Raw genomic sequence first — 25,628 nt, 5'->3', positions numbered from 1 at the left:
TTGATCAACAACTGTTTCAACCAATCATTTAGCTTCATAGTTTGCGTAACATGCACTCTCCACCAATCCCAGAAGAGTTCATTGAATCGGCTCTTGTAACTCTGCCGTCTTTGTGTTGACATCGTCGGGGGATTGAGAGGTAATTTTAGTATTTTTCATATTTTATGCACTGCTGTGTTTGTGAGAAGAATACGCAGCGATGCAGAGAACTGTTTCTTAAATACTACCGCCTGTTTGTGAATACAGAATCTCTTTTGATCGAAACCGGTGCTTTATTTTCCGCTACTTCGCACCTGCTACTGTGCCACTGTTGGTGCTAACCGGGGTCTCATTGTTAGCGTGTTAGCTAATGTAGCATGGTCGCGTTGGAAAATAGATTGTAAAGAAGATGAATTGAGAAGTGGCTGATACAATTTGAAGCACATCTTGCGTTGCGCTGGACGTAAGTAGCTACATTTCCATACTCGGATGTATTGTGCGTAACTTTGTGTTAAGAATACAGCTGCTATTAGCTTAATCTTGCTAGCGTCGATAGCCGCACCATTCTTCTGTTGCTAGCGCTGCAGATGGTTTGCTAGCTAACATTAACCGTCTTACTGTATAAGCGATCTAAAAACTTTTAATGGCCTGTTTCGTCAGAGAATGTATTGTTATAAAACCTTTAATAATTTTGCCAAATACCTACATGCAATTTGAAAGGCCAACGTTATCTGTTTAGTTAGACCTGTTCGTAACAATATTTCTGGTTCTGTCTTCATTTCTTAGTGTTTGAATGGATATTACCAGGTGCACGGAGAAATGGGTAAAACAAGACAAGGTTACTTTACCATGGAGCAATCATTTCATTAAACCATGACATTCATGCACAGTTAGTGTCACTAAATGCATCCACTGTAACAGATGTGACCAATTTTGAGCAGGGACAGTTAGTTAAATGTAATGGAATCGAACATGAGACATATTAAGTGTTTAATTTATTTTTATTGTATGTATTTATTTTTTGTTTGCATATTTGTCCATCTAATAAAATAAAGTACAGAAGTGGTTCTCTATCTAATTAGATTTTTCGGTGATAACACATAAACCTCGCATGTGTTTATCAGTGACAACATTGCTCTCTACTATATGATATATTTTCATGCGCATTGTTTGCAGTTAATTGAATCAGGTCTAAAAAAAATTTGAGCTAAACTTTTAAGTGACATCACGATGTTCTTTGCCTTTTTTCAGTTTGCAGAACCCACAAATCATCATTTTCATTCTGTCTCTAATTGATATTTTATGTTTTCCCATTATTTATTCAATTTTCTACATTTAAATCGATGCCATATCACTTCAAAAATAGTTTAAGCTGGACAGTTGTTTCATTCCTGTTGATGGGCTCCGCCTCATTTCTTTCCACTTTCATCCAGGAGAGGCCTCCAACATCCTCCATCATGCTGTCTAGCAAGAAGTCAGATGCTGGCTCCTCCTCCTCCTCCTCCTCTTCTTCTGCGGGAGCCTCAGGAGGTGACAGAGCCCCTGTATCTGATACCCAGACAGGCGCATCAGCTTCAACTGCAGGTGTGATGGAAGCAAAGAAGAAGGAGAGGTCATCCCCTAGTGGGGAACCTGGAGGAGCCCCTTTGCCTCACCAAGCAGGTCCTGGTGGGGTGGACCCGGACTCAGCTGAAGTCCGGCGGACAAGTCGGCGCAAGCGAGCAAAAGTAAACATTTTAGGTTTCTGCTGCCTTTACAGGCAGGCAGGGAGGGAGTGAAAGCTGCCAGAAATCAAGCAACATAGCTTGAATTGGCACCAGCTGAAGTTCACAGAAAATTCTCTGCCTTTTAAGAGAAGAGGGAGTAACCGCACTACAAAATGCCGGTTTTAATGATGCTTTTATTGTGCCTATTGTTGCAGGTGGAGTACCGCGAGATGGACGAAAGCCTGGCCAATCTGTCTGAGGACGAATATTACTCTGAGGAGGAAAGGAATGCCAAGGCAGAGAAGGAGAGGAAGCAGGTCGTCCCTCCTCCACCCCCACCGGTTGAGGAGGAGAATGACAGTGAACCAGAGGAACCATCTGGTAAGATGGCCTACCACAGCTACTAAATAATGACTTTATTTTTATTTAAGCAGGTTTCAAGTCTTTTGTACAATCATGCAGTTGAATGAATTGGCAATTGCCATTATTTGTCCTGTATTTAACCTCATGAAATCCTCATTGAGATATTTCAGTAACATACTTTGTATATTGAGGTCATTCATATTAAATCTGTTCTTTACAGTGGTTTTTTTCTTTCAAGGTCTAAACAGCATGTAGAAGTAAAAGTTTGATTTGTGTTTTTCCGTGTACAATACCAGTAAATGTTGGGCTTATTCTGTTCTATTGGCAAAAATAAATCAAAAAAGACAATTAGATGGTGATCACAGTTATTTCCTTGATAAATAAATATTTAATATGAAAGATTTGTACATGCTCATATTAAGTTTGTGTTGGAGTTTGTGTTGTACAGCCTGGCAAAGCAGCAAATGGACATTTGTCTGTGTTCACAAAAGAAAGATCCATTTTTAAGACCTCTACTGTGTCTCGAAATATGTAAATGCATGGTGTTTGTTTTTATTTTAGGTGTGGAAGGAGCTGCTTTCCAGAGTCGCCTTCCTCATGACCGTATGACTTCCCAGGAGGCCGCCTGCTTCCCTGACATCATCAGTGGCCCCCAGCAGACTCAAAAAGTTTTCCTCTACATTCGCAACCGTACGGTAAGAGTTTGCACTGACATATAAAGCTGTCGTTAAAAGTAGAGATTATAAGAAAAATTTGGAAAATTGCACACAGTATATATGGCTGTATTTAAACTTTCCTCAGCTCCAACTGTGGCTGGACAACCCTAAGATCCAGCTGACATTTGAGGCTACAGCACAGCAGCTGGAGGCTCCATATAACAGTAAGACTTTAAATGAAATGTATTTTTTACAGTTAAAATGTTACTTGCATGAACATTTGGACTTAATGTGCTTTGTTTCTAATTTTAGGTGATGCTGTGCTGGTTCACAGGATACACAGCTACCTTGAAAGACATGGTCTCATTAACTTTGGCATTTACAAGCGGGTCAAGCCTTTACCCAGTGAGTTTACTTCATTCACAGCACTGTCAGGATAGTTTTGTGTGTTTTACAAGCATCTTGGGTAGAAAGCAAACTTTCTAAATTTGTTGCAACTCTCTTGCAAATGTCTATAAGAGTTTTTAGCTGTACAATATTTGTCATATAAGGGCCATGTTTTCAATTGCAGCAAAGAAGACTGGAAAGGTTATAGTCATTGGTGGAGGTGTGTCTGGCCTCGCTGCAGCAAGGCAACTGCAGAGCTTTGGGATGGATGTGACGGTCTTGGAGGCCAGGGTAGGTCACTTTGTAAACTCCTTTTAAATATTAATACTTGTGTGGATATAAAATTCTTAACTGTAAAACTCTGGTAGTGCATGTGAGATCTGAGCCAATGATACCTTTTTATACAACTAAAAGCATAAAGCTTTACTTTCTCGGTAACTATCTGATTTCCATTGTTCTATTTATTAAATTGTACAATTTTATCATAGTGCTATAGAAAATATTTCTGTAATTTCTTCATCTAGGACCGCGTTGGAGGCAGAGTGGCCACATTTAGGAAGGGGAACTATGTAGCTGACCTGGGAGCTATGGTGGTGACTGGACTGGGTAAGACTGAGTTTCTTGTTTTAAATAATGATGCATTTAATTGTGTCAGTACCAGTATTATATCAGCCTATCACACATTTGTTGAACCTATTCTTTTCGGTGGTTTCAGGCAAATGGCTTGTTTGTCTAAATTGATTAGATTGAAGATGTAATCATTAGAGCTGTGAGGATTAATTGATAAGTTGTCAACTGTTAAATGAATCACCAGCTTTTGTGAAAACTGTTGACATCAGTATGAGTACTATTTTATTTAAAAAAAAAAAAAAAGTCAAAATTATCTGATTCTAAGTTCTTTTTTGTGTGTGATCGCTTTACTTCCTTAATAACAGTGCATTGGATACTTTAATAGACCAATATGGTATTTTAGAATGTTATCTTGGGCTTTAACAAACACCATTTTCTGACAATTTATAGACAAAATAAGTAGAGCTGGGCAAATACACTCCCTGTATCACAACTTGTCCTACACATGATGGCATAAATAACCATATCACAAATATCACCCTGAGTCTGGCTGTGGTTTAATTTTTCTTATCGGGTCCTATGGATTTCTTCCTCTCACATGCATTCACGGGGGCTGAGTTGCTTACATAAACCATTGCATCATGGGTAGTTTGTAGCATTAATGTTACTAGGCTGGCAACTGTACAGAAGTGTGGTTAGAATACATAAGTTTGTCACCTCTCAATGTGTTCTGTTGCCCACTTTAACCGGCTGGATTCTTTTTTTTTTTTTTTTTTTTTTTTTTGTCACTTAAGTTTTTATTGAAATTCTTCACACATTTTAGACAAAACAACAAAAAACGAAAAAAAAAGAACAAACCAGCATTGCTTGGTCGCATCACACATTCCTCAACAGAGCCCTATCCATTCTTTCCATCATTCCCAGTTCTGCAAACAGTCCATTTATTCCACTTTTTGTCTATTTGTGCTCCCTGTTGTTGCAGTCTATGAGTCACCCTTTCCATTGTATATATTCCATCAATAATTTCAATCCATTGGTCCTGTGTTGGTGCTTCTGTCTTTCCCTAGTTCCTTGTAATAGCTTTTTTGCAAGCCACCAAAAGTATCTTAACCAAGTGTATGTCATTTCCTACTACATAACCGGCTGTATTCTATGTAACATGAGTGATGCATACTGTAAAATTAGTGTTTGTGGGAAATCTTTTAAAACAGAAAATGTGTCTAAATTCAGAAAAAAAATAGTAAGTTACAGTATATATTGTACTTCACCTTTCAGATAAAATATACTCAGATATGATTATTTGTCTGTATTGTACAAATGACTACTAGAAGATTATCAACTTATTAATATTCAATTAATTTAATCATGACTTACACCCACTCTTTTACTGCTCTGGCTTCTTTAACAAAGCTTCATCACTTCCACCTGTAGAGGGCGTTATTGTCTCGGTATCTGCTGTGTCAGCTGCGCGTGTGTGTGTGTTTTATCAGGAGGGAATCCCATGGCAGTGATCAGTAAGCAGGTAAACATGGAGCTGGCCAAGATCAAACAGAAGTGTCCGCTGTATGAAGCCAATGGCCAGGCTGTGAGTATCTCTGGACATGTGAGTCTGTGCATTGGTTTGCCTCTTATCCATTATCCTTCAGGTTATTATTATAAGTCATAGAAGAATATATATTACGTTATGAGAATGTGTTTATACCGTGAGAATAAAACATGCTTATGTGTAAAGCCCAAAGAAGAAGGCTAATGGCATTGGAGGTGCGCATGTGATTGAAACTTTTTGTGGATGAAAAATATCTGCTCGCTTCAATTGTACTGACATTTTTAAAATTCTCAACTTCTCTTACAAACACCTAACCTTTAGAACAGCCTTTTGACATTAGTGTCCCCACAGCTGCAATACATTTGTCCTCTAGTTACATGACTTGTACAACAAGGACCTTGTGTTGTTTACTTCCTTTAACAGAACATGTTTACATACGCATAACATATCCCTGTCACCATTTTAGTGCTTTGTGTCTGGGTCTAAAAGCCCCAGTTGTCCTCAGGCAAGGATCTGGCTTTCCATAAGCCACAAAAACAAAATGATGGTGCATTCATTTAACTGCTTACCCTTGCGTGTCATCAACAACAGCTCCACTTCCAGAAAGCGGATGCAGTTTAATGTCATTAAATTGGAAGTAAACAATGTTTTTCCACTCTCGTTTTAGTTCTGTCTATCAAGTGGCAGCAACAGTAGTAGGGTGTTTAGGTTCACATTCGGGACACTTCCACTAAAGTAGAGACTAGCCAGCAGGGCTCTCGAAGCATCCACATCATGTGTAACTGGTTTCCTTCGCCACAGGAAAAGCCAAATTAAATGTACATGTTTTTACTTTTGTGCAAACCTGTTTGAGGTTAAAGTTGTGTTTACTTAATATGTTCTCTCTCTCTCCCCTCCCCTCTTTTTCTTCTCAACCCCTTTCCGTGTTCATCTTTTTGGTGAACTGCTAAAGGGTGAACGGTGCACGAGTGTATGTATTGGTTTATTTACACATTATATTCATTACATTATTTAAATGGATTTTTGAAGTCAACAGTTCAGCTTCATCCATTTCATTTCATTTTACTTAATAATTGTCCATCCCTTACCCATAATAGAGATAGAGAGGAAGAAATGGGTAGTTCATGTTTAACTTTCACCCTAACAACCAAATAACCTGAATTGAGGGAAGATCCACACATTATGAGGCTTATTTCATTCTTAAATTCTGTGTGCTTCTGTTTAGAAGTTAGAAAAAGCTGAGTAGAACTTAATTTGATCGCCCATCTACAGAGAGTTCAGAGTATTTGTAACAGTTCACCTCAACTCTGCAGACATTTCCTTAATAAATACTGCTTTATCTCACTCCAGAAATCCTGTACAAATCCTCTAACACCACTGACTCTGGTCAAATCCAAATACCATGAGTGTGGATCTTCCCTTAAAACTCCAGTACATGATTGATGCTCAGCACTTTGTTATGCAGCTGCACGCCAATCATGGATCTGCTTTGTGTCCATTTTTACTGTCTTGAGTAGCTTGTCCAAATCAGCCTGTTACTGCATGTTGAACATATGGAAAATGTTCTGATTTCTTATTTATTCTTCTGCTTAGATTAGTGATCGAGTGACTTATTGTACAGGTGTGCTCCAGTAATGGGACACGGAAAGTTGAAACAGGAGTCACTGCTTATAAACCAGTTCTAATACTGGCTACTAGTGGATTTAGTTGTAGTTTAGTCTGACATGTTCCTTTTCTATTGTTTCTTTGTTTTAACTTAATCATAGATCTTAGTCTCACAGTGTTTGTTCAGGTTAATTGAAGTGTGTTTGCATGAGGTGCTTATCCATCGTGAGTGTCTTTACTGCAGTAGATCATGGTCAGCACACAGACGTACCAACATGGGATGCTCCTGTACAAAGAGGCAGATTAAAAAATGGTGTTTTAACAACCTTAAATGGAAAACTCGCCTAAAAAACAGCATCAGTTTAGATATTTTTCTCTGCTTTACCCTGTCAAAATGACTCTCTTGACAAATACAGCAGCTTTAACCTCACAGAACACTGGAGTTAAAGGTCTGCTTGTATTTGGATGGGTTTGTTTGGCTAGTTTGGGAATACACCTTGTAGAAAAAACGCCAAACTCAAACAATAAGGCAGTTGTAGAACAGTACCTCCTGTGTTCTACAAAGAAAAACTACTGATTCTATTTGGACGTGGGTAGTTTTGCAGACCACTTTAGCTAAGTAAAGCGGTGACAGTGTTCTAAAAGTTGCGTACACCTCAGTTGACAGTTGTTTTTTAATGCGGCCCTATTCACAGAAGCACATCACTCAGCTTCTGTACTGTTAAATGTGTGTCCTGTGCTGACTGCAGACCCACTGACTATGAATAAGTACCTCATACAACCCCACATCAAATATTCTGAACCAACTCTTTTCATGACAATAATCTCCCAATGTTATTTTATATGGGTCTCCAGGTGCCAAAAGAAAAAGATGAGATGGTAGAGCAAGAGTTTAACCGATTGCTCGAGGCCACCTCCTACCTCAGCCACCAGCTTGACTTCAACTTCCTCAACAACAAGCCTGTGTCTCTGGGTCAGGCCCTGGAGGTGGTCATACAGTGAGTACCGTGTACACTACACTCTGTATGAACTCAGCCTACGGAGATGATGGCAGAGTGATCAAAGTAGCACAGATAGATTCATATGTGTGTGTGTGTGTGTGTAGGCTGCAGGAGAAGCACGTAAAAGACGAGCAGATCGAACACTGGAAGAAGATCGTAAAGACTCAGGAGGATCTCAGAGATCTTCTTAACAAGGTGAGAACAGTTCAGTTTGATATTCAAGACACATTCTTGTCGACATTCTCAAAAAGTTCACCGCTCTTTATTGTAAGAGTTTACTGGAGGTGATACAGTTACGACTAAATCCTGCAAAACCAAGTCATAAACTTGGGTCTTGTGGGCTCAAAATGCTTTGTATTTTCATTTAAATATGCTGTCAGCTGTGGTCAAAACAAGAAGAAAAATAGCCTAGAAGATTAATTTTGTAAATTGCTTTCATTAGGTTGGCGCAGTTTCATGACACTTTTGGTTTAAGTTATGCTTTCTGTATCACACATTCATTTAGCTTTAGATGTGGTGATACTGGCCGACAAACTAGGAAGAACCAACGTCATTGCATTGCATAAAAACAAATGTTAAATGAAATACTGTTACAGCTGAACATTCATCCCCACTGCCTTCAGACTGTACTAATACCAACTGTACTAGTAGTACAAGACATTATTTTTCATAGTTTTCTAAACGATGAAGAGCTCTACCCAAGAAAAAAGTGAATACATAAGAAGTAAAAACAATAAAATGCAAAAAATCAGTTAGGTGGGAATAAAGACCAAATACTTTTAACGAAACAGTATGTTTTAAGAAGATTTAAAAGAACTTGGAGACATCATTTATGTGCCCTAACGGCAAATGCTCAATCTTTGTTGCTAAATATGATTTTTCTATTATACGCAAGTAGGTAAGTGCTAGTACTTATGTACAATGCAGAAGAAGTGTTTCAGATGTTGTTGGCACTAACAGGAGATGGGAGAAATTTATAATAAACTAGAAGCACTCGGAGAGTGCAGACCTCCGCCAAGGCTGATCAGTGGCCCCCCCCGTGGGCCCCCCCCACCCCCGATCACCACCAAAATTTAATCATTTCTTCCTTATCCCATTTCCAACAAACCCTGAAAATTTCATCCAAATCTGTCCATAACTTTTTGAGTTATGTTGCACACTAACGGACAGACAAACAAACAAACAGACAAACAAACCCTGGCAAAAACATAACCTCCTTGGCAGGGGTAATAAAACACAATAGGGAGAACACAGAGTTGGTGGACCCACATCAAAAAGACAACAACATTCTGTCCTCATTTTTATTTACTGAGATCCTATAAGTTCTTAAAGATGTTCAGGAATTCAGTGTAAATAAGGATTGAATGCCACCTGTGATATTTTACCAACAGTGTACAGCACAGATACACCACATCTCACTTCTCTCTGTCTTTCTTCACCTTTTACCTCAGATGGTGAGCACCAAGGAACGGGTCAAAGAGCTCCATCAGCAGTACAAAGAGGCCAGCGAGGTCAAACCACCCCGAGATATCACAGCTGAGTTTCTGGTGAAGAGCAAACACCGCGACCTCACCGCACTCTGCAAAGTGAGCTCCAGCTCTATTTTTGTGATTATCAGTTCACACAAAGACACCATTACTGTTGGAAAAACTGTTTTCCTAGTACAGATTAGCTTGTTACACCTCCATTATCTCCTCATCTCAGAAATGGAACTGCATGATTTAAAATACTGAAAATCTGTTTGGTTTTAACTGTGTCTAAGGGTGTTTGTGGCGATCTGGGTCTACTTGTTTTAAGATGTAGTCTTGAATTACTAGTTGGACTAAAAGGTGTTCCAACAGCTTAGACCAGGGATGTCAGACTCATTTTAGTTCAGGGGCCACATTCACCCCAATAAGATCTCAAGTGGGCCGGACCAGTAAAATAATAACAGTGACAAAAGTAAAATTAAAATATGTCAGTGTTTACATCTATAAAGTTTCCTTAAAAATCTGAATAACATGGACAACTTGAAATGTCTTAAGAAAAAATAGGTGCAAGTTTAACAATATTCTGCCTCATGCCTTATCATTTACACATGTACATTACAACTTACTTTACAATTACAAAAACGCAAAATATTTACTAACAGGCAGAAGATTGGTAAAATTGCTATTACTTTTCTTAAGACATTTCAGATTGTTCATATTTTTTCAAGTTATTCACTTTTTTTGAAAGAGGAAAGTTTGTCGATGTAAACATTTTCTTGTAATTTTACTTTTTTTTTTTACACTCAAACAATGAGAAAATTTGCAGTTGTCTTTATTTATAGGTTACTACAATAGTATTTTACTGTTCTTGTAATTTTACTTTTTTTTTTTACACTCAAACAATGAGAAAATTTGCAGTTGTCTTTATTTATAGGTTACTACAATAGTATTTTACTGGATTGACCCACTTGAGATTATATGTGTCTGTATGTGGAACCTGAATTGAAATGATTTTGGCACCATTGATTGTTAATATTTTCAGTGAAATTTTTGCATTTCACAAATTCATCCCAAGGGCCGGACTGGACCCTTTGGCTGGCCGGATTTGGCCCCCGGGCCGCATGTTTGACACCTGTGGCTTAGACGGTCTGCCATCACATTTATCAAATCCTCCTTTGTCCTGAAGAATAACATGGTCTTCAACCAAGCTGAAATAATTTTTAACAGAACCATTATGCTCCAAAGTGCTCACATGCAAAGGGAATATTTAATGGGCTACTAGGTCAGGGTGGATGCTTCGCTGAATAGTAATGCTGTGCTATCTAAGCAAGCAGACAGGCTGTGTTTAAGTGGTTTAATGCCTCAGTAGGATGTATTATTAGAGTGAGTGCCACTGGTTTATTTTTGGTGTGGATAAATCACCTCCACTGCTGGTCTGTGTGTATTTTAGGGGCAGGTTTTAGTTGGCTTAAAAACAGCTGGTGTCTGAACTACATTAGGCTGTAGCCCATCCACCCTCTGAGAAACCACTTCAAGGACTTGAATCACCATCTGTCTTTTTGTCGGAAAATGGACATAACTATTTACCGCAGTACAGAGTGAGAATTTAGGTGTGTGTTTGTGTGACAGAGTGTCTGCAGGGCCTTAATAATCTGATATTTTATGTACAGTTTTAACACATCTGTGCAGTATGAAGTTAATGTTGCTCTATAAAAATGCACTTAAACCAGTCTTTCCTAAACCATTTCTTCAAACTGTGCAGCCTGGTCAGAATTCATCTGTGCACACCCAGCTAGTGTTGCAATGTGGTGTGGACTAACTGATCTATTCCAGTCATCAGAAAAGAACTACATCTATTAATAAGGAGGAATTATGAAATTCTGGTCTGACATCAGCATTTAGAATAAGAATTTTGCCCATAGCCAGTTTCATCATCCTCCTGAGACCCAGGAAAGTAAAAGTTTTGGCTTATTTACATTAAAGAATTGCCTTGATTGGGGAAAAAGCACAATTCAGCATTTTTTTTTTTCAGCTACATTTTTTTTAATAGAATCTCCTTTGCAGAGAACAGCAATTCTGTTTTTTGGACAAAAATGCATTGCTTGGTCTCAGAAGGGTATTGTTTTTTGTGGTTGTTCATACCTGCTTTTGTGCCAGAAAAACAAAGACATCTTTTTGATTTGTGTTTTCATGAGGGCAGTGGAAAACACTGAAATGCATCACTCCTAAATCTCTCATAGGTGTTCATTAGGGTTGTGATTGAAGGTTAAAGCATATGACTCACATCATTTTCATGATCCTCAAACTGTTCACTGAGCCCTCATGACTTCCGAATAGAGGCATTATCGTCCTGGAGGAAACCCCTGCCATGACGGTTTTATTTCATGTTGGAGCCAGTAAGAGGACGGCTGTGTCAGGATATTTTTAGGGAATATTTTCCAGTCCACCTACATTATTTCATGTTTTTCCCATCACTGAAACGTAAAAGTTTGACTCGGTGCAGCTGTGTCCTGAGGCTGAGCTCTGTAGGTGGTATTACCGGGCTGCTCAGGCGGCCGTCGTACTTTGTTCTGTTGTGGTGAACTGATGAACAGGTTGAGTCAGCCTTTTCTGTCAAGACTGCTTGTCCTTTCTACATGACCTGAAACGCCTGGGTGTGTACCTTTCACACACACACAAGCACAAGCTTGCCATTTTTTTTTCTCTCAACACAGCTCATGGAATCTAAACTTTTGGGGTACAGATTTATATTGGCAATAACTAAAACAAGTCAGACTTCTTGCATTCAAAAGTTGTTGTATCATAGCAAAACCTGTCTCCTTTTCTAGTAATTTCTAAATCTGTTAAATATCTGTGTGTTTTCCAACAATAAAACATTCATTATTGAATTGAAAGAGGATAAACATTTGCATTTCTTTGCTTTGTAGGAATATGATGAGTTGGTGGAGCTGCAGGTCAAACTGGAGGAGAAACTGCAGGAGCTGGAGGCCAATCCACCAAGGTAACCACCCTGTGGGCTTCTTCATATGCCACTTATGTCTTTGAAGATCTGAGAAAGAGAAACACAAATGCACAATACTGATAAACATTAATTTGGCTTCTTTTCCGATGGTCACTGTTAACTTTTAAATTTCTTAAATAAGACTGTGGCTTTATTAACTCTGGGAGGACTTTGTTAAAGTATGAAAAATAGAAATGACAAATAACCTCAGAAATGACACATTCAAACCAACCTGTTTGATTTCAGCCCAAGTGGCTTCTTTGTAAGTCTGCTCCCTTTGAAACTTGTGAGATTATAAGACTGTTAAATCCATCAAAAATGTAATTGTTTTAGAATTGTAGAATTCTTACAGGCTCCTTGTTTACACAACAGAATTCAGAAAAGTTCAATAATCGTCAGTCATTAAAATATAAAAAACTACCTCATGATTTTTTTCATGTCACACTTTCCACTTTTATTTACATAATATTATTTGTATAACAGTTTCTCCAAGGAATTTTACAGCCCACAGTGAAAAACCTGCTCTACCCGTCAGTGTGCATCACCGTGGTTCTGTCTTTCCTGTGTTTCCCACAGTGATGTTTACCTGTCATCCAGGGACAGGCAGATCCTCGACTGGCATTTTGCCAATTTGGAGTTTGCAAATGCTACACCCCTCTCCACCCTTTCACTCAAGCATTGGGATCAGGTAGAAACATGTACTCATGAAATGTGCCTGAGACCCTCAGGCTTCTTTGCATCCTGTGTGTATGTTAGAAGACTGATTGTTTATTTAACTATGACATAATTGCTGTTCTCTTTAATGGGACTTAGCAGTTTGTGTCACTATACTGACATGTTATTAATACACCCACAGGACGATGACTTTGAGTTCACTGGCAGCCATTTGACAGTCAGAAATGGTTACTCGTGTGTACCTGTGGCCTTGGCCGAAGGCTTGGACATCAAACTGAACACAGCAGTACGGCAGGTCCGATACACAGCCTCTGGTATGTACACGTGTCTGCATGACTCTGATATTTGATGGGAATTTTTTGTAAAAGTTGGCTTTACTTACATACATCCTGCTTGTGAAATTTTCAGGTTGTGAGGTGATTGCTGTGAACACTCGCTCCACAACTCAGACCTTCATATATAAGTGTGACGCTGTGCTGTGCACGCTGCCCCTCGGTGTGTTGAAGCAGCAGCCCCCTGCTGTGCAGTTTGTCCCCCCACTGCCCGAGTGGAAGACCGCTGCGATTCAGAGGATGGGCTTCGGAAACCTCAACAAGGTTGGATTTTTTTACAACTTTGTACCTCTTTTGTTTTTTCTAATGTTTTTCATCTTTACAGAATAAGACTTGAGCAGAAGTAATTGTACTTGAAGAATCTAGTAGTTCAATGCATATCACATACAGGGGGATTTGATTCAGGAAGGGGGATTTATTGCTCGTTAACAGAATTTTGTCAGGTCCGTCAGATTCAGTGTGTGCTGTTGTTTTGCACATAGTCTTGCTAATTTTAGCAATGTTCTGATTTGTTACTTTATGTCGATTGTAGATAAATTACAACACTGTTACAAAATGAACTGATAAAGTATCACAAAACATATTATGCCTAAGAAATACTTGAGCATTTCTTGCACTGCTGCTTCAGGATAATCTGTGCCAACTGCATACATTTTATTCGAACGAGTGTAAACTCTTAAAATGAACATAGTGACCTATTCAGAAGGAAGAGGAAGCTTTAAATGTCACGTTTCAGCTGCTTCTGCTGCTGTTTCTGCTGCAGTGTCCTTATGCTGGCATCTTGACCTTCAGCTGGAGGTGGCATCCTACAGCCTGAACACAATGCACATTCAGAATGTGGGCGTTTTCTGCAGGTTTTCGTCATCTTCTGTAATGACTATGGTAGGGTAGGCAGTAATTCATACAGTTAAATAAATCAGAGTACAGGTCATTATGCAGCTCATGTAGAGGAATCCCCTTCTTTATACTGTCAGGTGCTGGTGCTTTCTGTTGGTTCATGTCTGTGATCTAATCAATGATGTTCAGTAGAACTGACAAGTACAGGAGAAAATAGGGAGTCACAGCTTGTTAGTGTCCAAATAAAAGCCTGCTTTTTGCCTGAGTGTTTGTTGTAATCCAATGAAGGTGTTCATGTGCGTCACTCCTGACCCACCACCTCCTCTCTGCTCTCTCTCTCTCTTGTCTCTCTCTTTCTCTCTCTCTCATCTCTCTCTCTCTCTCTCTCTCCCTCTCCGTCTCTCTCTCTCTCTCTGCTGAGCATCATCTGCAGACTACTTCAGATCCCAATTTTGCTGCAGCACAGAGAAGACTACTGCATTATTATGCAATCTGATGTGGTAGAACTGCTGTGTCTCCAGCAGAGGGAGCTCTACCATTCACACTTTCACTACTGTCAAGTGATCCATATCCTGGTGTGATGCCATTGTCAGCATTAGTACTGTACATGTTGTGTGACTGTTACTTTGTGTTCCTCCCTGCCTAAAGGTGGTGTTATGTTTTGATCGTGTGTTCTGGGATCCCAGTGTGAACCTGTTCGGTCACGTCGGCTCCACCACAGCGAGCCGCGGCGAACTCTTCCTGTTCTGGAACCTCTACAAAGGTGAGAGTAAAGTAGTAGTTTCAGTCACAGTTTTGATGCTTTTACATTTTTAAAGACAGTTCCAGGTGCAGCACTTTATCAAACCACTTAAACTATGACAGAAATGAAATTTAACTGCATTTACATATATTGTGTATGAACATTTTACTATGTTCTAGACAGTACTGACATTTCTCCATAGTTCTAAGCAAACATACTGTCATTTAGAATATTTATTTTTGAAGAGTCATGGAAATTTTGAGCTGTTCTTTTTTCCAGAGCAGTATATTTCTTATGTTTAAGTAACATGTCGCTGTAATTCTGAATCCTTCCCTGCTCAGCTCCGATCCTTCTCGCTCTGATGGCTGGTGAGGCTGCTGGCATCATGGAGAACATCAGTGATGACGTTATCGTGGGTCGATGCCTCGCCATTCTCAAAGGAATATTTGGAAGCAGTGCAGTGCCACAGGTACATTTCAGAGCACTGTTGATGTCAGCAAAGTTTAGATTAGATTTATTTATTGGACAAGGATATGACGGTAGCATTGGAACTGCAACATACAGATAACTGTCCTCAGGAGACTTAAGTAACAGAAGACGGAAGGTAAAAGGACAAAAAAAATAATCAAGTAATCATGTTTGCCGTGACTTTCTTCCTGCAGTGATTCCATCATGAGTCATTTATGTTTTTCACCTCAATTCTTTTACCACTTTTAAAAAGGTCATGTTGACATATTAGGACAGTTTTAGTCTCTCATCTCCTCAAACAAAACAGATGAACTTTCTAGTAAACAAATGTCAACAGTATGCACCATGTGACTTCCTCCTTTATGTTGCCGTTTTTGTTTTTTTTTGTTTGTTTTTTTGGCTCGGATGTAAATCATCAAGGGTTTGTCAGAAACTATGAGCAGGTCTATTAGTCTGTTTCTAACAATATAATGTGTACCAACTTCCTATTATGTTCATTATGTTGTCATATTCCTTATTACTGATGGAAAACCAAGTTATTTAGCACAATGACGCCATCGCCCTCAGGTTGTCAGTATAGGATGCTCTTTAATTTGACACAAACTGTCAAAATGACAAATGTTTCAGCTGGTTTGAATAAATGAAACTGGTTTTAGTCTCGATACTGGACGGGACAAAACCAGAAATCAACCCACCGCTAGCTGAAATTTAATTTTTTTGCTAGAACCAGATACATAATGTTTTCAGAAGTTGTGTTGTTTTTTCAAATGCATTTGCTCATCTCATTTTGAGACCACTTTAATCCCTTTTAGAAGTGATGTCTTAATTGTTACCTCGTTATTTAATATAGTTTCTAGTTTTCTTCAGATATAAGGTCATAGTGTTTGTTGTTTGCAGATAGGTAATGCTTGGTTATATTTTTGTTGCTCCACCATTAGGGTTTTCTCTGTTTTTTTCCAGTAAGTGGAATGTCACATTCGTTCCTGCATTGACCCCTATAACCAGCAAAGCTTTACACATTAAGCATATGTGAATCCAAACCACCCGCCATCATAAATCATTTTCTTATTGCTCCAAATGGGATAAAACCAAACTCATGGAGGCCAGTGTTGGAACTGTTGCGCCTCCAGCTGTTTACACGTCCATCTAATGTCAGCGTGGAAACTCCTAACTCTTGGATGTGTTGTTTGTTGTCATGGCAGCCAAAGGAAACTGTGGTTACCCGTTGGCGTGCCGACCCCTGGGCGAGGGGCTCCTACTCGTACGTCGCTGCAGGTTCTTCAGGGAACGATTACGACTTAATGGCACAGCCGATCACACCTGGACCCGCCATACCAGGAGCTTCACAGGTACCAACAAATATCTCTGCTGATGTTGGTCTTCGCGTGTCTGTGTGTGTGTGTGTTTGATGAATGTATGAGAGGGAGAGGAGGATTCTCCGCCAGCCCACAATACACAAACCAAAGCAGTACAGTTTATTCCCAACGCAGATGGTTTTTGGTGATGGCATGCAGATTGATGTGAACATGTGATATTTATGTGCAGACTAATGACATCTGGCAGTTTAATACCACTTTTCCCCCTTTCACATTCTTCTATATTTTTTCTTATTATGCTATCCATCACAGTTTCCTTATTTGGTAACACTTATGGTGAGGGCACATGAAATATTATGGAAAGGTACATCATGAACTCTCAGCAATCTGTCAGTAATGTTCAGGAATTAAAACAAGAATAAGGTACAACTGACGTCATGAGTACTCAGTTATGAAAGAGACTTTACTTGAAAAGACATTAAAAAACTAGAAAAGCACTCAGAAAGCGCAAAGCTCCGCCAAGGCAGATTAGCCCCCCCCCCCCCCCCCCCCGCTAACCAACAAACAAAATTTAATCATTTGTTCTTTGTGCCAGAATCAACATTTCCTGAAAATTTCATCAAAATCCCCCCACCACCAAAATTTAATCATTTGTTCCTTGTGCCAGTATCAACATTTCCTGAAAATTTCATGAAAACCCATACATAATTTTTTGAGTTATCTTGCTAACAGACAAACAAACAGACAGACCGACCCTGATGAAAACATAACCTCCGCCGTTTCACTTGGCAGACGTAATGATCTAAAAATATCAGTATTGACAATAAAGAGTTATCGCATGACATCAAATGTCAATATCTTATGTTGCAGAGATGGGAACTGAATTTATTCAGGTTGATGTGTCCCGATGAATGTAGGTGACCACTAGAGGGAGTAATGAGTTAGTCTCATGTGGTAATGAAAACTAACACTAAGGCTGATTTGAAGATGAGAATGGTTAAGAAACAGAAAAATGTGATACACATAGAAGTTCGCCACTGGATACAGCTTTAAATAAAAAAAAAAAAGGAGTTTGATACTGAAATGGCAGTGTTTCTTCTACACTAGTGAGGTTGGTTATGAGGCTCATAAGCTTATTATATGTTATTATCTTTGCGGAGTTGTCGTTTGCTGATCCACGGTTCAGACTAAACTGTGACAATTCTGACCCCGTTTGGATGATTCTGAACAGATTTTTATTGCACATATTGACAACACAAACCTAATGGAAAACCAAGCTGATTTATGGTTTTACTGTGGCAGGCTTTGTCTAAAAATAGATGCTAAGCTAACAGAGCTATAGTGTAAACTATTGGCTGATGTAATGTGACGATTATAAAACGGTGTTATTTTAACCGCAGACACTTGATTAATCTTTAACATCCTCACACTTTATTCTGTGAGTTGGTCCTTCTGTGGAGACGTAGCTTTAAGTTATTGGTACATGACTTCATCCTGCTGTTAGTTTAGAAAATCAATATTACATAAAACCCCTTTTAAGGATGATTGGGTTCACAGTTCAGAGGCTAGTTTCACAAAGATGAGACACTAAAGCTTATACTGAGGTCTGTTAGTTCTAAGGTATTTGGTCCAAAAAGTCATTTAGCTCTTAGGAAATAAATAGGACCAACATGTTCTGAATTCAGGCTAAATTAAGACTTTTCATATTCAAACTATGTATGGCACAGTGTTAATTCCTGTACATTACTGGTCAGCAAACAGTGAATTTATGATAATTAATGTCCCCTTACCGCAAAGTTTTACCAGACAGGAAATGTGATGACAACATAATAGGCAATCGAAGAAAAAGAAGAATGATGAAAGGGGGAAAAAGCAGCATTAAACTGCCAGATGTCATTAGTCAACACATAAATATGACTTGTTCATCAATCTGCACGCAATAACCATAACCCATCTGTGTTGAATTTATAGTAATGGACCGTGAATTATCATGAATTCAAGCATAAAGTGCGATTATGTATTCTTCTGACTCTGACTTCTGTTTCCTCGCCAGCCCGTCCCCCGTCTCTTCTTCGGCGGCGAACACACCATCAGGAACTACCCGGCCACCGTCCACGGCGCTCTGCTCAGCGGGCTCCGCGAGGCAGGACGCATCGCGGATCAGTTCCTGGGCGCCATGTACACACTCCCCAGACAGGCCACGCCCACAGCAGCCACCAACCCTCAGCAGGCCCAACCCACCCCCAGCGTCTGAAAGGCTCCTCCCCCTAGTTTCTGCCAATTTAAGACTGTGACCAACCAACTGTAGGAGTTTTCCCATTTACTGTATAACCTGTACGTGGAAGAAATGATGATACTTAGAGTTTATTTTCTGGCTGTTGGTATAATGTGGAACTAAGAGTTTTAAGTTGGAATGTCGTTTGTACATTTCCAGCAAAATGTGACAATATACTCCATTTCTTCCTGTAAATAGAGACAGATGTTACCACCTACAAAGACTGAGCTATGCTACAAAATACATCCCATTTGGAACGAAAATGAACGCAACAATTCATGAGATGTTTTATACTCGTGTTATTTCTCAGTCTTAAACAAATGCATGGCATTACTTTTGGTACGTGGAGTTATTCAGTGTGTTTGATGGAATGTATGTGCTACGCCCAGCTTCTCTTCATGTGTCTCAACATTAAAGAATGGCTGAAAACATGAGAGCCACATTATACTGGGCACATGACCAAGTCAGTAGCACGGTCACAATCCACCCAAACTGCTCCCAGAGGCCTTGTCTTGGTTGTCTTAAGGCTTACACGTTGCTATGTACTGTAGCTGTACGCCTCCGGAATTTAACTGTATCAATAGGTTGCAGAGTGTAGTGAATATAGCTTGCATTAAAAGCCTAAAAGAAGATGGATATGTTAAGAGTTGTGAATGTTTTTTTGTTGCCACAGCAGTTGAAGTATTTTATTAAGGTTGTCGTTACAAACTTTTTTTATATTTGTCTGTTGTTTTGTTATTAAAAGAAAAAAATTCACGTTGAAATCGGTGTTTTATTCATTCAGTTATGTTGCTCACTTCCAGAGACAGTTTTACAAACTAAAATACAATCTAAATTCAACCACTCATACACATTCAGAAAGTCAAACATTTGTTAAAGTTTGCCAAGTTGATGCTGTAGAGGAGCAGAAGAGCCAAACTGTCCGAATAGAAAACAGTACAGCAGGTGTGTCAAACATGCGGCCCGCCAAAGGTTCCAATCCAGCCCATGGGATGAATTTGCAAAGTGCAAAAATTCCACAGTCAAGGCTGTTGAACTCATTTTAGTTCAGGTTCCACATACACACCAATATGATCTACAGTAAAATAACAGCATAATAACCTACAAAAAATAATGACTCCATATTTTCTTCTCGGTTTGATGTGAAAAAAATACTACATTATGTCTATAAATAATGACAACTTCAAATTTTTGTTTTAGTGCAAAAAAAAAAAACCCATTAAATTATGAAAATATTTACATTTACAAACTATCCTGTAAGAATAAAATGTGAATAACCTGAACAAATACAAACAACCTGAAATGTCTAAAGAAAATTAAGCACAATTTTAACAATTTTCTGCCTGTTAAGTGTTTACTGTCTTTGTAGATTTAATCCGTAACGCACATGTAGAAATGATAAGCTGAGGCATAATATTGTTAAAATTGCACTTATTTATTTTTAAGAAATTTCAGTGTTTTTCAGGTTATTCACATCTTTTTTTGTTTGAATAGTTTATTAAAGTAAGTATTTTCATAATTTAATGTTTTGTTGGTTTTTTTTTTGCACTACAACAAAGACAAAAATTTGGAGTTGTCATTATGTTAATATTTCACTGGTCCAGCCCACTTGAGATCAAATCAGGCTGAATGTGGCCCCTGAAAGAAAATGAGTTTGAGACCCCTGCAGTACGGGCTGTTCTGGATCAGTGGAATGGGTCATTAGCCTGGAATGGGCTCTCTGCACAGCCCCACTACCTCCTGAACTAAAGCAGCTCCTTTATTTCCTGTCTTTCATTATTGGACACTCATTAACCCAGGTGTGTCTGACCACAGTAGCCACAACAAAAAGTAGCAGACATACCTGGATTAACTAGTGTCCGATAATGAAAGACAGGAAATAAAGGAGCTGCTTCAGTTCAGGAAGAAGTGGGGTTGTGCATAGAGCCCATTATAGTTTAACATTAATAAACATCCAGTTAACAGCGCAAAACCAAAAAAAAAAACCAAAACAAAAAAAACAGTGCAAAACAGACCTGCAAAATCCTACATATGGTACCGATAATTTTGACCATTTTGCATAATACACAAAAATAGTCATTTGCCCAATAAATGGTTAAGAAATGACAAGCTACTGCATCAGTTACAATGAAAGAAGTGGAACATTCATCGCTGCAGTAAATATCCAAAGGAAGGATCTGAATGGATATAGTTAAATCCAGGACTAAAACACATTTATAATTATTAGCTATAAAGGTGAGTTAAAGGGGTCATATTTTGCTAAACCCACTTTTATTCGTCTTTGGTTCATTTATTTGTGTATTTGGACCCTAATAGTTCATAAAGTTTGAATTTGAACCCTCCAGGTGCTGCAAAACTATCTTTAAATTCATTCCGACAAAAATTTAGTGGATTTCTACAACCTGTTTTAATTCCTTCTTAATTTGTTACGTCTATAACTACATACATCACGACATTTGCACATATAAGGTCAAGATTTCAGATGAACATTTCTCCGAGTACGACATAATTGTTTATCAGCAGCAGCGGTTGCAGTCCACACTGAAAATATGTCCTAACTTTGAGTCGATTACCTACAATGTTCAATTGTTGATTGTATTAATGAACACAAGTGGCTGAAGTCAACAACCTGGAGGGGGCGGGGCATTTGTATTTAAATGACCTTTCTGGTGTCATTACTCAGAAATAGGGTTGAAGATGGACCTGTGGAGTTGAATTAATGCAGAATTCAGACGCAAGTATAGCATTTACAGTTTATGTAGACCACAGGGAAATGTTTTAAAATGCATAATTCCATTTAACCCATAAAGACCCAGTGTTACTTTTGTGTCAGTTCCCAAATTATTTTTTCTCTCTATTTAATTTAACCTTTCTTTCACTTAATTTCACCATTTATTGCAATATTATCTTCTTTCCTTTGTGTTTTTTTCAGTGAATATCAGGTATTTTCCTTTGTTTAATTCACTGATTATGAAGATGTTCATAAACGCTCAGGTTAAAGTTGAGGGTTATTATATCAGAAATAGAGAAAACTGAAGAAAAAGTGACTTTTTCTGTCAAACACATCAACTAAACCTAAAAACAACCATCTCCATCCACTGTCATTGATCCAACTCTATGGGTTTTACTGGTGAATCAATGTTGTAGAACAGGGGTGTCAAACTCATTTTAGTTCAGGGGCCACATTCAGCCTAATATGATCTAAAGTGGGCCGGACCAGTAAAATAATATAAATAATAGGATAAAAGCTTATTAATATCAACTCCAAAGTTTTTTCTGTTTTTGAGTGAAAAATAAATAAAATTCCGTAATGAAAATGTTTACATCTACGAACTATACTTGAACTTAACATGAACAAATATGAACAACCAGAAAAATAAGTGCAATTTTAACAATATTACACCTTAGTTTATCATTTTTATCACAACTTACAGATCACAGCGGATCTTCAAATACACAAAATATTCAGTAAATGGCAGAATATTGGTACAATTCCACATACTTCTCTTAAGACATTTTAGGTTGTTCATATTTTTGTAAAAGGCTAGTCTGTAAATGTAAACATTTTTGTGTAATTTTACTTTTTTTTTTTTTTTAGTTTATTTGTGTAGCACTTTTCATTAACAAGGCAATTCAAGGTGCTTCACACAGAACATTGAAATACGACAGGGAAAAAGAAACACATTTAAAACATAAAAGAAACATGTAAAAAGTGATTAAAAACAGCAAGTAAGAAAATATAAAAACACACACATATTAAAGTAAGAGTTGCAGTGCAGAGTTTCGAAAGATAATATAAAATTTAAAAAGTAAAAAGCCTTTCAGTCAAAGTGAGCAGTGAACAGGTGAGTCTTTAACCTTGACTTAAATAACTCAGACTCTCAGCAGACCTGATATTTTCTGGTAGTTTGTTCCAGATATACGGAGCATAGAAACTGAATGCTGATTCTCCAAAAAAAAAGAGAACAATTAGCTTTTTTCATTATTTATAGGTTGTTATGATAGTATTCTACTGGTCTGACCCACTTTATATTGAACTGACCTAAAATGATTTTAACATCCTTGATTGTTAATATTTTCAGTGTAATTTTTGCATTTCACAAATTCATCCCGCAGCCCGGATTGGACCCTTTGGCGGGCCGATTTTGGCCCCTGGGCCACATGTTTAACACCTGTGTTGTAGAAGATGACGGTGTTTCCACGTTCACTACAGAGCCTCTGAACGTCCAAATGGGTCATATCTGATGACCATGAAAAGATGACAAACTGTATTTTACACCAATTATTTACATGTATTGATAGGATTAGTGGATCAACAGGTATTAAAGAGTTTAGATCTGAGGATGATTTTGGTCAACAGTTGCGATTTGGGTCTTTGTGGGTTAAAAAAGCAAACTATCACTTCTTTAAGCAGAGTATGCAGAGTAAATGTCCATCTGTCTGACCTGTCCTTTATGCATATTTTACTCCCATGTATTAAAGTAACACGGCTGCTTCTGTTCTGACCCGACTGTGACCCTCTTCCATTGCAGGTCTGGCCGCTTCCCAGCATCTGCGGTACAGTGTATGTGTGTGTTTGAGACAGAAATGAGGGTCTCTGGCAGCATCTCCACATAGTGGGGGATCTGATGAATGAAGGGGGGAGATTAAAATGGTCAACCATGAGCTATGAGCGTCTCTGCAGCGTTGTATTTCAGGCCTGTGTGCCCCTCTGTTTCCATGCACCCAGAGCGTCAGAGAGCCTTGTTTTCCCCCAGAGCTGTGGTTATTATTATCGTGACCAAAGGAGATGTTTGATGTAACAACAGTAATTTGAGCTGGGGTTTTGGACGGCAGCACTGGGGTTATTTTCACCTCCGTGCGAAAAAAGCACAGGCCCACAGCACTGTGTCACTGTTGACTGGTGAGCTTATTTTTCATAATAGCCTGGAGTCCACATCCAATGATAACCTGATGGAGACGCAGGGAAAGTGAGACAGGACAGGGAGTTCCACACCACAGTGTGTCTCAGCACATCTCCACGCGATTCAGAGGTGTGGAGTGGAATTTACACAGGAACAAACACCTCCCACGTGCTGCTGGAAGTGTTGCATAATGAAAATACGGATATAGGCCAAATATAATCACAATCAATTACAGTGGGTGCAGCTTGAAGGATTTTTTTTGTTCTTTTTTTTTTTCATTGACCGATTTAAAAAAAAAAAGTAAAAAATTGGTCTATATCAGGGCTGTCATTTCAGTTCAGGGGCCACATGTTGCCTTGTATGACCTCAAGTGTGTCAGATGAGTAAAACAATAGCATAATAACCTGGAAATAATATTTTTCTCTTTGTTTTAATGCAAAGAAGTAAAAGTGCAATTTTAATCATATTTAACCCTTTCATACATACTGGTCACTACAGTGGACAGCTATTTTCCAGCTGTTCTCTTATATATTAATGGGTTTTGTTCTTTTAGTTCCATATCAGCCAAAACAGTGGACGCTTATGCACCATCACATACACTGACATTCATATCATTCCTGTAACTTTGCTGTTCTTGATAAACCTGATCTGCAGTAACATGTTTGAGTGTAAATCAGTTGCTAATTGTTATTAGACTGTAATTTACAGTTTTTGTTTTTTTACTTTTTTTTTTCTTTTTGCATATTATCTCCATGAAGTGAGTAACAAGAATATGTTAAAATGTGAGAAAACATCAGATTAGCAGCATTAAAAATATTTTTATTTCATAGTTTTCACACTTTATATCAGTAAATACATGTTTCTTTGCTTCAAAAATTAAACGCGTGGTGTCCCGCTGAGTGGACATTTTTGCAACTGTGAAAAATAGGTTCATAAAAAAATGTCAATCACATTGTTGTTTTTTGGGGTTTTTTTTTTCTCCATGCCTAAAGGGGAATAAAAATCTTGATTAAGGTTCTCATAATTCATGCATGAAAGGGTTAAAAAGAGCCTCTGCTGGTCACTTACACATGTGCTTTACAACTTACAGATCCCAGTGGATCTACAAAGGCACAATATATTCAGTAACAGGCAAAATATTGATAAAATTCCACTTATTTTTCTTAAGAAATGTCAGGTTGTTCATGGTTGTTTAGATTATTCGCATTTTTTGTGACAAGATAGTTTGTAAATGTAAACTTTTTCACTCTATTATTTATTCTTTTGCGTTAAAACAAAGAAAAACACATGGAGTTGCCAACATTTATAGGTTATTAAGCTAATATTTTACTGGTCTGATCCACTTGGGCTGAACCCTGAACAAAGCCTTGACTTTAACCCTTTATAGATCACTCATAGAAATACTTTGAAATTCAAAATGTCAACCTTAGTGTGTCATTGGAGGACATAACAAGACTTTATGACTTTTGTGAATTTTTTTTTTTTTTTTTATATTGTAATGTAGAAAATCAAGGTCAGTGAAGTTACCACATTTGGTTACTCGCCCATATGTGGCAAAAAAAAAACACAAAAAACAACAAGAAGTATATAAAAAAAAATACAAGAAAAACACATGTAAGGTGAAAGGAACATGTACTTTAGAACATTTGCCAAAAAGTTTATTCAGATTAAATCCTTCACATCCCACCATTTCCCCGTCACTTTAGGTGTGCCCCAGGGATCTGTACTGGGGCCCCTCCTCTTTATCATCTACCTTCTTCCCCTCGGCAATATTTTCCGGAAATACAATATCAACT

At 38.3% G+C, this 25,628-nt stretch overlaps 1 protein-coding gene across 6 annotated transcripts; it reads left to right on the top strand.

The window, feature by feature from the left end:
• The first annotated feature begins 85 nt into the window (after positions 1–85).
• On the top strand, positions 86–19,681 carry kdm1a (lysine (K)-specific demethylase 1a). Of its 6 annotated transcripts, XM_030126728.1 has the most exons (22): positions 92–139; positions 766–802; positions 1,413–1,706; positions 1,898–2,066; positions 2,610–2,743; positions 2,850–2,928; positions 3,017–3,109; positions 3,276–3,382; positions 3,616–3,697; positions 5,152–5,264; positions 6,160–6,177; positions 7,668–7,810; positions 7,918–8,008; positions 9,265–9,399; positions 12,210–12,283; positions 12,860–12,971; positions 13,140–13,272; positions 13,367–13,554; positions 14,776–14,890; positions 15,211–15,338; positions 16,540–16,686; positions 18,707–19,681. In XM_030126728.1, the coding sequence occupies exons 2-22, from the start codon at positions 773–775 to the stop codon at positions 18,905–18,907; spliced, it is 2,586 nt and encodes an 861-aa protein (XP_029982588.1). In that variant the 5' UTR covers positions 92–139; positions 766–772; the 3' UTR covers positions 18,908–19,681. The 6 variants fall into 6 exon arrangements, with proteins under 6 accessions (XP_029982591.1, XP_029982588.1, XP_029982587.1 ...); XM_030126731.1 differs by lacking the exon at positions 766–802 and having other exon boundaries at positions 86–139; XM_030126727.1 differs by lacking the exon at positions 92–139 and having other exon boundaries at positions 160–817; positions 1,901–2,066.
• Positions 19,682–25,628: the final 5,947 nt, after the last annotated feature.

This window comes from Sphaeramia orbicularis, chromosome 22 (assembly GCF_902148855.1).
Source record: "Sphaeramia orbicularis chromosome 22, fSphaOr1.1, whole genome shotgun sequence".
NCBI classification, from domain to species: Eukaryota; Metazoa; Chordata; class Actinopteri; order Kurtiformes; family Apogonidae; genus Sphaeramia; species Sphaeramia orbicularis.
The sequence above is the reverse complement of the archived record's forward strand: the minus strand, read 5'-3'. Positions and strand labels throughout refer to the sequence as shown.

Excerpts from the sequence above, each read along its gene's own strand:
- kdm1a (XM_030126726.1), top strand. The coding sequence starts at position 773 with ATGGATATTACCAGGTGCACGGAGAAATGGGTAAAACAAGACAAG. Across the intron at positions 3,698-5,151 it reads TATGGTGGTGACTGGACTGG|GAGGGAATCCCATGGCAGTG; the intron begins GTAAGACTGAGT and ends GTGTTTTATCAG. Across the intron at positions 15,339-16,539 it reads GAAGCAGTGCAGTGCCACAG|CCAAAGGAAACTGTGGTTAC; the intron begins GTACATTTCAGA and ends TTGTCATGGCAG.